This window comes from Drosophila takahashii, chromosome 2L (genome assembly GCF_030179915.1).
Source record: "Drosophila takahashii strain IR98-3 E-12201 chromosome 2L, DtakHiC1v2, whole genome shotgun sequence".
In the NCBI taxonomy this organism is placed as follows: Eukaryota; Metazoa; Arthropoda; class Insecta; order Diptera; family Drosophilidae; genus Drosophila; species Drosophila takahashii.
Genome location: NC_091678.1, coordinates 18,740,871 through 18,758,691, shown reverse-complemented (window position 1 = coordinate 18,758,691; position 17,821 = coordinate 18,740,871). Strand labels below are relative to the sequence as shown.

The following is a 17,821-nucleotide window of genomic DNA, read 5'->3' as shown; positions in this document are numbered from 1 at the left end:
TATTGAATTTGGGTGAGGGTATCCGAACTGTATTTTAGGGTCATGGAATCAGTAAATTTGCACTAAAGAGTTCCATATAGGAATCTTTTGTTCTACGACTTTGGGAAAAAGCCGCTACTTTAGTGGGAAAAAGCTAAAAATAGCTCAATTTCGTTAGTTTGTAAGTTCTACACTACTAAAGGTAAAGACATGTGCTATACCTCGTTTAAAAGGTATTTTGAAATACTTCAACGCCTTTTAACTTAATTTGTTAAAATATAATAGTTTAAAAATTATGATTGACCAATTAAATTTAAATGTATATATTAGCTCCTATGAGAGCAAATGTAAACAAACAAAAACTTCTGATATCAATTAAAAACACCTCTTAACGAGGTAAAAAACTAGTGACGACCGCACCTTCAACATACAAAAGTTCTGATATCAACATTTGTGACGAAAAATTATTACACTCGTCATTAAATAGACTTTCTAATCTTTTCTCATTCGTCACGCTGCAATAGAAAATACCTGTGAAGGGGAAAATGCTGGAATGGTTTGCTAGGGCGGGCCGAATGAGAAAATATTAGAAAGTCTATTTAATGACGAGTGTAATAATTTTTCGTCACAAATGTTGATATCAGAACTTTTGTATGTTGAAGGTGCGGTCGTCACTAGTTTTTTACCTCGTTAAGAGGTGTTTTTAATTGATTTATTATTTTAAAGAAATACTTATTCTTTATATTATTAAGATATTTAAAGTTGATAGTTGATAAAGTTGATTTAATTGTGCTGACAATTTGGAACTGCATTTGTTCAGTGTATGTTTGTTTCTATTCCGCGATCGCTGTTCCGCTTATCTCCCAAGACGCTTCTGTGAAAGCCGAGGACGCGAACAAAATTTTAGCGCCGTTTAGTTGCTCGAGATCGATTAACGAAATATAATCAAATATTGTGCGCGCAGAAACAGCCCCAAAAAAAATTAAATTGAATTAGAATTTCGTAATTTAGCATCAACTCTGTAAAGGACATTTTCGGGAAACGATATTTAATAAGTTTCATAACCCAAGTACTAGCTTACAGGTAATTGCATCCTTACGGTCCTATAAACAAAATCCTAAAATCTTCGAAATTATGTCCTTTCACTCGGCCGCGTTGTAGTAGAATCTAAAAAGAAAGAAGACTCTTTTTTTTGTTGTTTAATATTGAGAATTAAAAATATTAAAATGCTGCCTTTTTTCTTTTTAAAGATGCTGGATTAATAAATAGATTAATATTTATTTTGGAATATAAAAATTGATCCAAGTGTTGAAACCCAGTGATTTTTTTATTTGTACATAAGAATTCCATTCATTATATTGCGCACTTCCGAAAATAGGCGCGTATGTTGCTTCCCATTTTTGTCATGTTTCACTTATCTCTGCATTTTCAGAAAACAAAATTTATTTCACACGAATTGGCATGAATCATTTTATAGTTATTTTTTTACAAATGAATTCATTGATAACAATAGTTTAGTCTTTAATTTGTGTTAACCAGAAACTAAACTTCGGCAAGCCGATGTCTGAAAAAAGGTTTATTATACCCGTACTCGTAGAGTAAAAGGGTATATTGTATTCGTGCAAAAGTATGTAACAGGGAGAAGGAAGCGTTTCCGACCCTACAAAGTATACATATTCTTGATCAGGGTCACTAGCCGAGTCGATCTAGCCATGTCCATATGTCTGGCTGTCTGTCTGTCTGTATGAACGCTGAGATCTCGGGAACTACCAAAGCTAGAAGGTTGAGACATATTTTTGGGCTTTCAACGCAGCGCAAGTTTATTTCGGCTGAGCGCTATGCCCACAACGCCCACAATCGCCCACTAACGATTTTAAAATGTGTCTGGCGCCCACACCTTTAAAGATTTCCGAAAAGTATAAATGCAATTTTGTTGTGTATATTTATACCTATCGAAATATAGAAGACATTTTTCAAATCAGACAATTTATTAAAAAGTTATGCGCCATCAAAAAAGTGTTATATATCCATTTCCCTCCCACTCCCTTTACTTAAGCATTGTGACTTAGGACAGTCCTCGTTCACTGTTAATTCGTTTTTTGTTTATTATCTATTATGAATAAATGTGAGTAAATGAGTCATTTGTATATTTCAGAATGTCCCGATTTCTAAGGCGACTGTATGTCATCTTGATTGTGGTGGTGATCCTCTTGACGATTATCAGAAGCTCTTTTTCCAGTTCCAGTTCGGGTTTCAGTATCAGTTCTAGTTCCAGTTCTGGTTCTAGTTCCAGTTCTGGTTTTAGTTCCAGTTTTGGTTCTAGTTCCAGTTCTGGTTTTAGTTCCAGTTCTGGTTCTAGTTCCAGTTCTGGTTCTAGTTCCAGTTCTGGTTCTAGTTCCAGTTCTGGTTCTATTTCCGGCGGATGGTTCTCATCGCACTCCTACTCACCCCCATCCCATACAGATACGTCCAGTTCGTTCCACTTCGATTCGGTCAAAAAACGTCCAGCCTTCAAATCGTCGTACAAGCCTTCGACATACGCAAGAAGCTCTTGGTCAAGCTCCGAAAACGAGGACATTGTTGTTTATGAGACAAGGACTACGAAGGATCACAATGCAGCCCCCAAAGAACACAGTGTCACTTTTGGAAGCGTTGTCTTAATCTTCGCTTTTTCATGTTTATGCTCGCAATTAGTTTAATAATATTTCATGCGCGGATCCACGGGGGGTGATATGGGTGATATATGGAATTCAAATTAATGCAACAGCAACATTGTTCTGATATCACCCCCAAAACAAAATCCTAGATCCGCCACTGTAATATATAAACAAATTCTGACATTACTAACTTTACTTACCATAAAGCCAAGAACTTGTTAGAATTAATTAATAAAACCAAACATTTTAAGTTAACTCAATGTTCAATCCAATTTTCATTGACTAAAAACATAAAGACGCACAGACATGTCTGCTAATCAAAAATATACGTAGTTTATTGGGTTGCTTGTTTTTATGGGAATTTCCTAGTTATACTAATTTCAAGAATACGACTTTCAAAATTCATAGAATTTCTTATCTCTTCTGTTGAGTCTATATTGGAAATAATCAAAATTTCAATCAATGGAGCAAACTAAATTGTTTTATTTTAAATCAATTATTTCCAAAAAAAAAAAAGGTTATACATTGAAGCTTTTTAAAGTCATCGTTCTGGTATATATTCAGTTGCGCCACAGAAATCCCACAGCGCTGAAGGGGCCCCTTTTGATCGTGTGCTTTTATTGTTCAGACAACTTTTATCTTATCGCTTGTATTTCGATTGAGTGAATATGAATAATTTTATTTGAGTAGAATTACTAAGCAAATTTCTTGACTGTGTGAATTAATTAATGATTCTTTCTATTTTACCAATTTTATATAGAATATAAACATTCATATGTGCCTTACTAATATAACAAATTAGATATGAATATGAATATGAGTCGACTTGCTAAGTAAGTCTACTCAATTTAAATTATTCATATTCACTCAATCGAAAATACACTCAATTAGATAAGCAACGCACACGGTCTACGTCCATGAGAACTCGGCGCTCTTTATTTTGTCTCTTTATTTGTTTGTCCGCATATACGGTGCGCATTAAGATATTTAAGGTGTGCCAAACGCGTTTTAGGGTCTGCGAATAGGCTTCAAAATTTATCACTCATGCGCACTGTTTCTTTCGGTCACAAACCTTTAATAATCTAGGTGGTGTGGATTTCAACCATTCATTTAATGTTTTGCTCTGCCTTTTTTTAACAAATTACAAATTTATATGTGCATACCTCACATGATCGAAGACAATTTCATATTTTAGGGAAATACTTGTTGTTTGTATTCTTTTTTATTTTAAGTATCAACTCAGTTTTACTGTACTGATAACCTGGAACTTTATGCTGGATTTTTTTCAGTGTACTGACCAGAAACATGTTTGCTTCTATTCCGCTATCGCTCTTATGCTTATAAAAAGAGCTTTAGCCGGCTATCTGTCTCCCGCTCTCTCCTTTGGTTATTTCGCATATTTTGTCGATGTGAGTATTACGCTTTATCTCACAAAACGCTACAGAAAAAAGCCGAAAATGCGAACGAATTATTGGTCAGTTGCTCGAGATTAGTTAACGAAATAGAACCAAAAATTTTGCTCGCGAAATGAGCATCGAAAACTAATAAATTCCAATTGAATTAAGAATTCTTATTTTCTTATCTACTCTGTAGCTGAAATTTTCGCGAAACAAGTTCCATAACCCAAGTACTAGCATACAGGTAACTATACCTGTTAAAGTAAAAGCTTATATTGTATTCGGAGAAAACCCGACCGTATATAGTATACATACACAAATTCATATGTATGTATATACATTCTCCGAAAACCCAATTACCCATTATAGAATTTTGAAGCCGACTTTTTCTCAGTTTCACGTAAAAAATAGTGTTTGTGAAAAGAAACACAAAAATTAAATGTTTTGAAAGTTGTGGCCTGTAGGGTTGCCACCCTAAGAATAGTCAAGGTTTTTGGGTATACTTTTTATGAGAAGCTACAACTTTTGTACGAGTGAATCGATTTTAAAGATTCTAAATTTTATAAAAAAAAATTTTAAATTACTATTTTCTGAGAAAAACTTAAAAAACGTATAATATTTAACAAATTATTAAATTATAAATTATTTTATTACTTAAAAACTCTGTGGAGGGAACTTTAAGACAGACATAAAAAAAAGATCGGAAAAGTAGTTTTAACACTAAAAACTGTATACTGGCTGTAGGTATCGGATCGACCTCAATTTTTTCTATTATACTCATGAAGTATCCTTCACAACAAGAACAACACATTTTTTTTTTAATTTCTTTAAAAAAATAAAGACAAAAAAATGTAGTGTGAGTTTAAAGTTGGTAATTTTGTTGTGCCCATTTCAGAATGTCCCGAGCTCAAAGACGGCTGAATGGTATCCTGATTGTAGCTGTGATCGTCCTGACGATAGTTTCCGTGGATGCGCTGGGAAAGTCTAGAAGCAGCAGTAGTAGTAGTGGTAGCTCTCGCTCAAGCTCCGGTTCAAGTTTAAGTTCCCGTTCCAGTTCCAGTTCCAGTTCCAGTTCAAGTTCAAAATCCGGCGGATGGTTCTCATCGCGCTCTCAACCACGCCAATCCTCTAAAGATTCCTCCAATTTGGTCCCCTTAGATTCGTCCAAAAAAAAGCCAGGTCGCAAATCGCAAATCAAGAAATCTCGTCTCTTACCTTTGACATTCGGAAGTAGCTCTTGGTCGAGCTCCGAGAACGAGGACTACGATGACAACGGTGACAACGGTGACTTTGATGCCTGGGAGGATTCCTCTTACCAATTCAATGAAGATACCAATGCTGACGGAGTAAAATTTGTCTTAACCTTTATTTTTATAATGTTTTTGGTCGCAATTGTTATAACAATATGTTGGTATACACCCAAAGAATTGTGGTGCGAACAATGGTAAAAAAAAGCGCATAGTGAAATCAAATATTTTTTAGTTGATTTCATTTACTACTTTTCTTAGTTAAATCAAATAAATAAATCATTGATTTTAATAAAAAGCATATTTAAACCTTCATTCAAATATGAAAATAATAAAATCGAAGGGAATTATATTTGAAACGATATTATTGATGTTGAAAACCAAAGTCGCAATATTAGTTTTTAGTATTATAAATTGTAAGTTATATACATAGTATAATCAATGTTTTTTTCTGTTCCGATTAAATACTTTCGCAATTTATCCGGAATATAAACCATTTATTTTAAATAAAAAGTTTATTTGACACAATTATTTTGAAAGTCAAAATTCAAATAATATTAAAAAAAATTTCCATAAAATTTATAAGTGAAAAGTAGCATTTTTAGTTTTAAAAAGTTATATGTGTTATGGATCGCGTATTTAACATTTCCTTAACATTTCTAAGAACAATATTGTATAAAAAAAGTTGTAAGATTTACTAATTACTAAAAAAAATATAAGCTGTGGTGTCAGCGGTACTTGAACCTGGTACCCCGAGCACAAAATAGTATCAGAACCTAGACCTTCACCCCTGAGCCACGCTCACATTATTTCGAGGCAGAATGCTCTTTTTAGTTCACAATAATACTTTTGATTGTAATGAGAAAAAAAACAAATTTGTAAATTATAATTACAAGATTCTGGGTGAAAAAAGAGTCAAATCAAATACAAAAATCTTTGAATTTACCATTAAAATATTTAAAACATTATTAACTATGCGCCATTTACGATTTTACTATTTTCATGTTACGATCTATTTCGCTGGGAAAAATAATTGAAACAATGGTAAAATAGTGACACTTACCATTTTTTTTTACCAGTGAATAAAGAATAAAACATTCGCTCTTGAAATAAGACCTAGTCGTTCTTAAATACAAAAATTAAACCAGAACAAGCGGATTCCCAGGGTGATGCAGTGTTAGAGGCGCCAGGACAATAAAATTTTTCCTCCTAACAATAACTTAAAGAATATGTTAAACAGTAAAAATAAGTTAAATAAATAATAAAATAATGTAAGACATTTTAAGTACAAAAGTACTTAAATGAAGAATTTTTTATTCTTAAAATATAATTTTTGTACTTAAAACAATCTTATGTCGTACTTATTTCAAGAACGTTCGTTCTCGAATAGTAGTCGTACTTGATTTGAAATATCATAAGTAATGTTATCACCAGCACAAGCTTAAAAAATGTCATATCAAATCTAACTTTTCGAGTTGCTAATACAATTTTGGTTTATTATTAGCGAAATCGAATTAATTATTTTTCTACAGTTTCCGTTACAATTTTATATGTACTTAAACAACTTTAAATACTTTTTCTGGTGGTACTCTTTGAAATGTAAATTTACAATTATAACAGATCATTCGGATTTATTTTTAACTTGACAGCAAAACGGAAAAACACGCCATATCAATGGGAAGCGGATTTCCTTAAAAGCTTAAATATTTCTTAAAGAGCTAAAGATACTTCGAATTGTACTTTCGATCGGGCGTGCAAAGAGACTAGTAGTGTTTTTTCGTTTGTCCTTAAGAATAATTCTTTTCCGAGCAACAAGGGTTTTAAAAAAGATTTTTCTTAAGAAAGCTAACATTATTCCTGTGCGGTATCGAGGTGAGTTTCTCGCAGGCTTTGGTTTTCAAGAAGCTTTGATAAATAAATCGAGATCAAATCAATTTTTTTTTTGTGATTGATTGAAAGCATTGCAAACATATAAAAATTTCAGAATGTTTGTATATTCGAGGGGATTTATTGGCGGCTCCTTGGTGGTGGTGCTCCTAATGTTGGCACTAACTACTGAGGATGTGGATGCCAAGAGGAAGTTAAGTGGCACCAGAACTCGAACTACACCCAGTTCCGGCAGAAGGTCTACCTCCTTTTCACCGACAGCTCGATCTCATGCAGCGCCTTCACACCACCCAAAACCTAATCCTTCAACCCACTCGTGGAAAAGTGAAGTTATGAGTTTTCTTAAAGAGGTCTGTACCATCGTGGCTGACGCCTTCACCAAAACGGTGAATCATTTTAGTAATAGTGGGAAGATCACCATCATTAACAACGGAGCAGCCGGAACTGTGATTAGCAGGAAAACAGGATCAACCACAACGGTGATTCGTACTGGTGCAGCTTCTTCATCGGAGAAACCCATCTTTGGACACTTAAGTCTTATATCCATTGTGCTTAGTCTGATTGTGGCCTTCTGTCCTAACTGAAAAACTATATCAAAAAAAAAGAAAAGAAAATACAGTATGTTTATATTTAGTAGGGGAGTGTAGGGTAATTTGACGAGTAGGGTAATGTGACGAACTCGTCGAATCTCATATATGACGTCACGATAAAAATTCCAAATAAATGTAGTCGTCTCCCCTTATCGTGTCGACAATGTATTTACAGTAATATTTATAAGAAGTCCCGTAATTTGTTCGTGAGGTAATTTTCGCTAAAAATGTGGTGCGCAAACTAGCAAACCCATTCAACTTACTTGTGTTTCAGCAGTGCCAGAGCAAAGATGAGTGAAAAATAAAATCAGGCAAATATATGCACGTATACATGAGATCTTTATCAACAGTTTTTGGTACCTCGCTTTTTATACCCGTTACTCGTAGAGTAAAAGGGTATATTAGATTCGTGCAAAAGTATGTAACAGCTAGAAGGAAGCGTTTCCGACCCCATAAAGTATATATATTCTTGATCAGGGTCACTAGCCGAGTCGATCTAGCCATGTCCGTCTGTCCGTCTGTCTGTCTGTCTGTCTGTCTGTCTGTCTGTCTGTCTGTCTGTCTGTCTGTCCGTCTGTCCGTCTGTATGAACGCTGAGATCTCAGAAACTACAAAAGCTAGAAGGTTGAGATTTCCCACACATATTCTTTGGCTTCCTACGCAGCGCAAGTTTATTTTAGCCGAGCGCCACGCCCCCTCTAACGCCCACAATCGCCCACTAATGATTTTAAAATGGGTCCTGCGCCCACATCTTTAAAGATTTCCGAGAAGTATAAATGCAATTTTGTGGTTTATATTTATACCTATCGAAATGTAGAAGACATTTTTCAAATCGGACCATTCATTAAAAAGTTATACGCAATCAAAAATTATATATCTATCTCCCTCGCACTCCCTTTAGCTGAGTTACGATTATTAGTCGGGACACCAACCCGACACAGCGTTCGCACTCCCTTTAGCTGAGTGACGGGTATTAGATAGTCGGGACAACAACCCGACTATAGCGTTCTCTCTTGTTTTTCTTTTGCGCCGTTTGAGAGTGACACCGTTTTTGCTCCAAGTCTACCTTGTAGGGTATCGTGACGAACTTTTTGTAGGGTATTGTGACGAACTTTTTTTATTCAAGAATTTTAACTGTTATCGTTGATTATTTGTAAAAAAAAATATAATAATACCAGATAACATTTACTGCTGCAGTTTTATTGTTGTTTTTAATAGTGACATCAGTTTAATTTAATTTAAAAAAAAAATTGCACTTTGATAATTTTTTTTTTGTAAGTTTGGGTATTATCTGATTGCTTTTTTCTTTTCCGTATTGAAAATAACCTTTCCGTAAATAATATATAAAAAAATGTATTTTTTTGTTTGTAAAAAGGGTGGTTTACACCAAACGTTGTGGGATTTGTCTACGTTGAAATTTCGAATCCAAATTCTTTTAGAAATATGCTCAGTAAATGTAAGCAACTTTCTGCTTTTACACTTTTAAAAAATATTGATTTTTGGAGAAGTTACATTAAAGAACAAATCGTTCGTCACATTACCCTACAACTTTTGAAAGTGCAAAAAAAGTAGGGTTCACGCCAAACGCTGTGGGATTTAGCTGCATTGGAATTTCGAATTTCGAATTTTACAGGGATATGCTCAGTAGATGTAAGCAACTTTCTGCGTTTACACTTTTGAAAAATATTGATTTTTACAAAAGTTACATTCAAAAAACGAATCGTTCGTCACCTTACCCTACACTCCCCTATCAATTAGTATTAGCAATGCCATAACTACACACAAAAAAATTTGCTTGGTAAAATTGACCAACGAAGATAGTTACGTAACTATTAAAATAGTTACATGTATTTTGTTTTTGCTTTGGGTTTGTGTCTTTGGTAATTGTGTGTATTTTGTTGTTGTGAAATGACTATTTACTTAGTAGAATTGACAATTTTGCTGGTTGGGGCCTGTTTGACAATTATTACAGTTGATTTTACCAAGTTTTTTTTTGTGTGTATATATGTTTAAAGTTTAATTTTTTTTATTATTTGGGACTTTTTGAGGTCAAATACGTCATACAAATTTAATAAAATCGCCTGAAATTCCTAAAAATTGGAATTACTCATCTCTTATCTCTGAACAATATTTCAAGCATACTGTTTGATTTTATGCTTAGCAGCCTCAATTTCTTATATGTAAAGCTTTTGCGTTGGAGCTTTTTAGTGAGCGTTTTGGCAAGATCATCAGATGTTATAAGATGGCACAGCATAAATGTAAATCTCAAAACTACTTCTATGTGTACATTTAATAACTGGAAAAGCTTTTTGGGCAAAGCTCTGGGGCATCCCCTACTCAGGAATCCACAGCTGATCAGATTTTTAGAAAACGTGATTGCGAAATAGACTTAGTTCTAATCGTTTTTTGGAGGCTATTAATAGTGTTATCATCTACGACCATTAAATTGATGATGTTGCTCTATCCGAGGCGTTTCAGTGGCAATCCATTGATAATGGGGCTCGTAATGTTGGCTCTAATCTCCGGGGACGCTCATGCCAAGTGGAGGTTCAAGTTTAAAATTTTTGGGGGCGGCAAGACTCCATCGCTTCCCCACTCATCCCCATCCCATTCGGCGCCCTCACTCCCCTCGATGCCATCTTTACCTTCCCTTCCGGATAATCTGAGGATGAGCTATGGAGGTGGCTACCAATCGCTGTTTTCAACACCCGCCTGGCCAATTGGCTGGAATGTCCCTGGGAAGCAACAAAGGCCGCCGCCGGGATTTTCCGACTGGAATCCTCTGGGTGGAACTCCCACGAACATATACGCACGTCCCCCAGCCTTTAATCCGTATTTCAAGTCAGGAGCCACACCAGAGACCAGTAAGAAATCACTTTTCAAAGAAGGTGGAAGTTCCAGTTCAAGTGGTTTCGACTATGGAGGTATAATTCCCGGCTTGGAATCCAGGGATCGCAAAAACTCCACCGATGATAACGGATCTTCCACTGGATTGGGATTAGGTGAGCTTAAAAGTGAAAGATGTGGCCCAGAATCTTCCTAGTAATTTACAATCTATTTTTTACAGGAACGGGTCTCATTACTGGATCATTGGGTGGTGCCCTACTGGGTCACGCCCTCACTCCCACCCTTAACCGCGAAGTGTATAACAAGATAATCAGTATTCCCACCGCCAGTGAGAAAGAATTGGGGAAAACGCTGAAAAATATTGAAGGAAACGGAACCCAATCAGCGAATTCTTCTTGGCACACTTCCACCCAAAACCGCGATGAGGAGCGTTCTGAAGGTAGTGATAACAAGATAATCAGTATTGCAGCCACCAGTGAGGAGGAATTGGATAATTCTTGGCTACCAGTTTCTAGTGCAGCTACTAGAACTCATGGCCCTATTAAAACCACTATAACTCATCCGGATGATCCCTCCAAGTCGGTGGAGGTGGAATATTGGGCCTGCTTTGGTCCAGACGACTTGAATCTGGCAGAGCAGATTTTCGGAAGCATAAGCCTCATTTCCATCCTGGCAATGGCACTGCTGGTGTCCTTCTGTCTTAACTAAAAGGATATCGCCACACAACACTTTTCTTGACCAACAGAAAGCATTATTTAAAAGGAATTCTTTGGTGTTTACCACATTTGCTTTTCCTTATATTATTATTACTTATATAAATAAGTTACAAATTTGTTATTTTGAACAATATTTTTTCAAAACTTAAGTGTTAAATATATTATTGAATAAGTTACTTAAAATACGATTTCAACCCTGTAACGATTTTAGCCGCATCAAGTTGGCTTTTGAAAATTTATTATTATTACTTACATAAATAAGTTGCAAATGTATTATTTTAAACAATATTTTTTCAAAACTTAAATAGTAAATATATTTTTGAATAACCGACTTGAAGTTACTTAAATTATGATGCAACCCTGTATCGATTTTAGCCACATCTAGTAAGCTTTGTCAAATTGTAATGACTTTTGGTAGCACTTTTTAAGTATTCACATGAACGATATAATAATGGACAAGAATTACAAAATAAGCGAACGCGACTTGGATATCCGTTTGGATCTGGAGTTCGTGGACAGTCTGCTGAAGGACCTTCGACTGGAGGTGGAGCCACAGGCTCGTGGCGTAATCCTTGATCTGGCTTACAGTGAGTTGAAACACTCAACCCCTAAGAGCAAAAATTTTCTGAGTGATTTGGTTCAGCTTTGGCTAGGGACAAACTGGTCGAGGCGAAGCGCTTCGCCAATCTGGCCAACCGCACCAACGTGAGTGTCGAGGATCTGGAGATGACGATCCTGGAGCGGACCGACGAGCTGAAGAGGAGGCCCGCCCAGCAGCCGCTGAAGTTCCTGCCGCCCAACCAGGCATCGCTGCCCTCGCCGACTTCGAGCCGGGGCCTATTGCTGCCCACCTGGCGCCACTGTCAGGTGGGCATGATGGCCGAACTGAAGGACCCCGAACCGGCCCAAGCGAATCCCAGAATCGGAGTGGCACCGGCTCCCACCGTTCCGGGTCGTAATAACCCCAGCTCCAGTGGAATTCCACCCAAGGGATCTGCGATTCCGGGCTGTCCCCCGCTACTTTACATGGCACGTCCCGGTGGGCCGAACACCTCTACCGTCTCACCTGCTGTGGTCTCAAAACCCGTGGTTCGACCCAGCGCTAATCCTTGTTCAACTTCCGGGATCGCCAGCGGAAGACCTGGGATGGCACTTAAGCCAGGCTCTTCTTCGGTTGCCGCTGCTGTTGCTCCAAGAAGCATTCCACCGGCCATGAAAAGGGCACGCATGCAGAAATAGAATTAGTAATACCCTCATATTTGCAAATATATCTTCAGCTATTTAATAGATAAAGAAAAATATTTATAATGATCTTTTTTAATTCAATAAAAAAAGTTATATTAAATATAACAAGAAAGGAAGTTAACTTCGGCCAGCCGAAGTTTATATACCCTTACAGATATGCCTACTTAAAATGTTGCTTTTACATTGTCAAAAATCAAAACGCCTACTTTCTACAAAGTTACAATGTTTTTTCTATTTTTCTTTTTGATAATTCCTATGGGAGCCATAAGATATAGTGGTCCGATCCGGCTCGTTCCGACATATGTACTACCTGCAATAGATAGAAGATTTTTGGGAAAGTTTCATCGCGATAGCTTTAAAACTGAGGGACTAGTTCGCATAGAAACGGACAGACGGACAGACGGACAGACTGACAGACGGACAGACGGACAGACGGACATGGCTAGATGGACTCGGCTATTGATGCTGATCAAGAATATATATACTTTATGTGGTCGGAAACGTCTCCTTCACTGCGTTGCAAACATCTGATTGAAATTATAATACCCTCTGCAAGGGTATAAAAAGTTAATAGATAAAACGTATTTAATTGCATGATTTGATTTCCAAATTTTTAAAGAAGTCATATTTACTTTAAATATTTTGAGCCATTTAAAAAAAGAATTTCATATTAAAACCGAAGTTTAACATTTTTAAATTAACTATAACTGTTAAAATCTAAAATTCTCTTATTTCAAATTTGTAGAAGCTGTGTTTTTTTATTGTTATGATAAACAGCAAAGAATGTTAGGTATAATTTATTCTTAAATATAAATATTTCTATTGAGCTTTCAGTTATAGTGCTATTTTTTTGGGTTCTCTTTCACCTGGGTATTGCTTCATTGCTGTTCACCAGGTCATCGATGCTCTGCTGAAAATCCTCCGAGAAGCGGTTGTAGTACAAGGGCACCTGGACCCCCAAAGCGTTGAAGGTCTTCTTGACCGTCTCGTTCCAGGCATCCACCATGGACTCCTGCCACGGCTTGACCTCCACGTCGGGGTCGCACTTCTCGCACCGCCAGCAGCAGAATCGGTTCATCAGGTCCTCGGTGAGGGGACTCATCTCGCGTTTGGCCTCTTCGAGGAGCTCCTGAGTGTGGTCGGCACTCTCCCAAATCCCCAGCTCCTGGGTGCCATAAACCGCACCGGCCACCAGAGCCAATCGGAAAAGAAGGAAAGCCATTGGAGGGAGATAGTTAAAAGAAAATTTTGATATGAAGAAATAAATTTTGACAATACTTTATTTTTGAATAAAAATAACATAAATTCCTGACCTTTAAAAAAATGTATCGTCTTTGCATCGAAAATAAAAAAAACATTAAAAATATAAGGACATTTTTACATTTATTGATAAATATCCATTGGGTAAAGATAAGATTCAGATATCTTAAAATTAAACCTATTCAGAGGCAGAAAGGCTCAATCTAAGCTGAGATCCTTGAATCTTAAATTCAAGCTTGTCAATTCTCCTAACCAGACTGTCATGCTGCTCCCTCAATTCGTGTACTCGATCCCGCTTCATCAGAACATATTTCGTTGTTTCGTCGAAATCCAATAGCAACTTGGGATAGGACATAAGGCCGCCTTTAAGTCGAACTTCCTTGATTTTGGCAATAAGTTTGTTGTGCTCCAAGTTGCTGGCATATAATTTATCTCGCAGAGCAAATTCTTGTTTCCGTTTTTTTCGCAGCTCGCCTTTAGCCCCCCGAAATTTTCGACTAAGCAACTTTCTCCGACATCTCAGATGAGAAATTGTGTGAATTTTGGATTTTATCAGGCCATACATTCGATGAAGTTCTGCGTTTCTATCTGTAAGAAAGAAAATTTAATCTATTAAGCTGCTTCAAAGATATATTTTATTGATAAGCATACATATGTGCTATCAAGATTATACTCACGATTTAGAGTGTTGGCTAACTGCTGAACGTTCGTTTCAGTTGATAGATACGTATCCATTTTTACTTCCCCAGAAATGGTCTGCGTTTCATTGAGTTTCTGTGGGAAGACACATTTGGTAACGACAGTTTTCTTTATTTGTAACTCTTACCTGTATAATGTAGGCATTGTTATGCTGCTTTATGATTAAAACCAGTCGAGTCTCAGACAAAGCATCCCGTTTTTTTCTCATTTGATGCAGGGCGTTCTCTGTTACCTATTTAATTTGTTATAATTAAAGTAATTAAATTTAGAATATTTAAAAACAAAGATAATTCGTTTAAGAAATAGCTAAGTTTAGCCAAGGTACAGATAATATTTATTTTTTAGAAAATATTATATCTTACGAGTTTAAGGCGGTCCGATGTTTGAGCGTGGCGGAAAAGAGTTCTTCTAATAATCTGCTCCATTCCCTCGACCCTCTCATTGTCTTGCGATTGCATCTGCTCTATTTCCTCGAGAAGTCGATCCCTCTCCGTCAGGTGAATTTCCTCAGCCTCCCGTTTCCGTTGCAGCCAGTGGTCCAGTTCGTCGAGGGCACTCAGGTAACGCCGTCGATAGGACTCGTCAATGGAGGAGATTTTGCTCGGAGTTATCAGGGAATATTTGAAGCGGCGCAGATGGTGTTCAACCAGGCGTTTGCTTAGATATTCATTTTCGTACCTCTCCCAGGTGAGATCGTCCACTTCCTCGATAATACGATCCATGAGCTTACCCTTCTCCAGACTTTTAGCCAGCAAATTAAGTGGATTTTCGATAATATCCACAACTTGTTCAATCATTTCATCCAAATAGCCTTGGACAACGTGATCAACGGGGAAAGGAAGACGGGAGCGTTCTTGAGTAGAAGACCGGGAAGACCAGGACCCTGATGAAATTTCGGTAAATATAGGTACGACACTCGATTCGATTCGGGTTCCTTCTAATTCCCATTGGCTGTCATCATCGGATTCCAGTTCTGAAGATGAAATGAGAGGCAGACTTATAACATCGGGTTCATTTGGGGTAGAAACTTCTTCTTCTTCGGCTTGTTCAATGCTATGAACTGAAGTGACTGAGGAGTTGCGAGCTAATGGATCCCGGATCTTCCCGGGGTCCTCGTCCTCCTCCTCTGCTTTCTGTTCTTCTTTCTTCTCTTCCTTCCACTGAATCGGATCCAGGCTCGTGGTTGCACTTAGTTGGTCCCAATGGGGAATTCTTCTGAGGCTGTGGAGCAGGTTATATCGCATCCTGAGGTCCGAATCAGAGGATACGCTAATCTGGCTTTCGCGTATACTCGTAATAGCATCTTGAGAGTCACTCCTCTCGCCTTCATCACGGAATTCTTCCTCCGATGTGGGATATTCATCTGGATTCCCATCACTTTCCGTGGGACTAGTTATAGTCAGATCTTTATTGAGTTTTATTACCTGAACACTTTCGCTTGATTGTGGTTTCTTGATCTTAAATATCTTGCCTTCAAAGTAACGTTCTTTTTTATTGGGAGCGCTCATAGATTTTATTGGAATTAACGCCGAATTAGCCGAAATGTGCGACATCCTTACTTTCTTTCTGCCTGCAGATTTCGTCATACTTTGCTTTCTCCGTGGAGAATGTGCCGATATTGGGGTATTCCAACCACTTGTCAAGACAGATTGGGCAAAATCCTCGGAATCCGCACTTAATGTGGTTAGCGACTTTGTGGGATTTAAAGAGCTCGGCGCTGAAATCACCTCTAACTTTGCCGAAACATCTTTTACCAATTTTGGACTTTTTTTTGGGCGCAAAAATTCAAATTTCTTCGGAGGTTTTTTGCTTCTATTAGGGATACCACTTCTAACGTCTACCAATTTGGATTTTGGGGTCTTTACCATTTTCCAAGATGTCGAATATGTGGATCACGTGCAAAAACAGCACGATGCAAAATATGTAAAATTACAAAGAAGAAAAACAAAAACAACAACGAGGCAGAATTAAAGATTGTGTAATGTGAACATATTTGAGTGAAAACTCCCAAAAAAAAGTTATTTTCTATTCAATTCGAAATGCATTAGTGCTATAAATTTAAAATTATTGAAAATCACTTAAATAATTTTAATCCGTTACCCAAAAGAAAAAGTTCGTCACAAAAATAACGAGAACTTAATATTAATAATAATTATCAAATAAAAACACCTCTTAACGAGGTAAAAAACTAGGGACGATCGCACCTTCAACATACAAAAGTTCTGATATCAACATTTGTGACGAAAAATTATTACACTTGTCATTAAATAGACTTTCTAATCTTTTCTCATTCGGCCCGCCCTAGCAGACTATTCCAGCCTTTTTCCCTTCACAGGCATTTTCTATTGCAGCGTGCCGAATAAAAAAATATTAGAAAGTCTATTTAATGACGAGTGTAATAATTTTTCGTCACAAATGTTGATATCAGAACTTTTGTATGTTGAAGGTGCGATCGTCACTAGTTTTTTACCTCGTTAAGAGGTGTTTTTATTTGATATCAGAAGTTTTTGTTTGTTTACATTTGCTCTCATAGGAGCTAATATATACATTTAAATTTAAATTGGTCAATCATAATTTGTAAGCCATTGTATTTAAACAAATTAAGTTAAAAAGTATTTCAAAATACCTTTTAAACGAGGTATGGCACATGTCTGTACCTTTAGTAGTGTAGAACTTACAAACTAACGAAATTTAGCCATTTTTAGCTTTTTTCCCGCTAAAGTAGCGGCTTTTTCCAAAAGTCGTAGAACAAAAGATTCCTATATGGAACTCTTAAGTGCAAATTTACTGATTCCATGACCCTAAAATACAGTTCGGATACCCTCACACAAAATTCAATACTCAGGAAGCTTTAGTTGTTCGAGCTGGCAAAAGTGGCTATTTTCGTATAAAAATAACTTTTAAACGTGACTTTTTACAGTAATGTGTTATATACCAAAATTTAAGGAATCTCAAGGGCTATACAGTTTAAAGTTTTCATGAAAATCGTTAGAGCCGTTTTTGAGAAAAATAAAAAAAAGCTAAAAAAAAAGTTTTAAAAAATTGTCTTTTGTTCATATCTTTTTAATTATTACATTTACACAAATTGCATATAGAAGGCGTTTATAGCTTTTAAAAATACCTTTCAAACAAGATGCAGCACAAGTCTGTAGCTTTAGTAGTATAGAAGTTAATACTCAATACTCAGGAAGCTTTAGTTGTTCGAGCTGGCAAAAGTGGCTATTTTCGTATAAAAATAACTTTTAAACGTGACTTTTTACAGTAATGTGTTATATACCAAAATTTAAGGAATCTCAA

At 36.6% G+C, this 17,821-nt stretch overlaps 5 protein-coding genes across 5 annotated transcripts; 3 read left to right on the top strand and 2 right to left on the bottom strand.

The window, feature by feature from the left end:
- Positions 1-4,137: 4,137 nt before the first annotated feature.
- LOC108066971 (uncharacterized) lies at positions 4,138-5,798 on the top strand. Its single transcript, XM_070211591.1, has 2 exons — positions 4,138-4,277; positions 4,929-5,798. Exon 2 carries the CDS (start codon positions 4,930-4,932, stop codon positions 5,479-5,481), a length of 552 nt encoding a protein of 183 aa, XP_070067692.1. The 5' UTR covers positions 4,138-4,277; position 4,929; the 3' UTR covers positions 5,482-5,798.
- Positions 5,799-10,091: 4,293 nt separating this feature from the next.
- Positions 10,092-11,337, top strand: LOC108066972 (uncharacterized). The gene is made up of 2 exons (XM_017155779.3): positions 10,092-10,759; positions 10,825-11,337. Exons 1-2 carry the CDS (start codon positions 10,207-10,209, stop codon positions 11,310-11,312), a joined length of 1,041 nt encoding a protein of 346 aa, XP_017011268.3. The 5' UTR covers positions 10,092-10,206; the 3' UTR covers positions 11,313-11,337.
- Positions 11,338-11,703: 366 nt separating this feature from the next.
- LOC108066977 (uncharacterized) lies at positions 11,704-12,599 on the top strand. The gene is made up of 2 exons (XM_017155783.3): positions 11,704-11,907; positions 11,964-12,599. Exons 1-2 carry the CDS (start codon positions 11,757-11,759, stop codon positions 12,557-12,559), a joined length of 747 nt encoding a protein of 248 aa, XP_017011272.2. The 5' UTR covers positions 11,704-11,756; the 3' UTR covers positions 12,560-12,599.
- Positions 12,579-13,856, bottom strand: LOC108066973 (uncharacterized). Its single transcript, XM_017155780.3, has 2 exons — positions 13,432-13,856; positions 12,579-12,597 (listed from the first exon to the last, which is right to left on the bottom strand). Exons 1-2 carry the CDS (start codon positions 13,785-13,787, stop codon positions 12,594-12,596), a joined length of 360 nt encoding a protein of 119 aa, XP_017011269.3. The 5' UTR covers positions 13,788-13,856; the 3' UTR covers positions 12,579-12,593.
- A 96-nt stretch (positions 13,857-13,952) lies between these two features.
- Positions 13,953-16,523, bottom strand: LOC108066961 (GRIP and coiled-coil domain-containing protein 2). The gene is made up of 4 exons (XM_017155769.3): positions 14,887-16,523; positions 14,652-14,756; positions 14,503-14,599; positions 13,953-14,413 (listed from the first exon to the last, which is right to left on the bottom strand). The coding sequence occupies exons 1-4, from the start codon at positions 16,390-16,392 to the stop codon at positions 14,004-14,006; spliced, it is 2,118 nt and encodes a 705-aa protein (XP_017011258.3). The 5' UTR covers positions 16,393-16,523; the 3' UTR covers positions 13,953-14,003.
- Between the last annotated feature and the right edge of the window lie 1,298 nt (positions 16,524-17,821).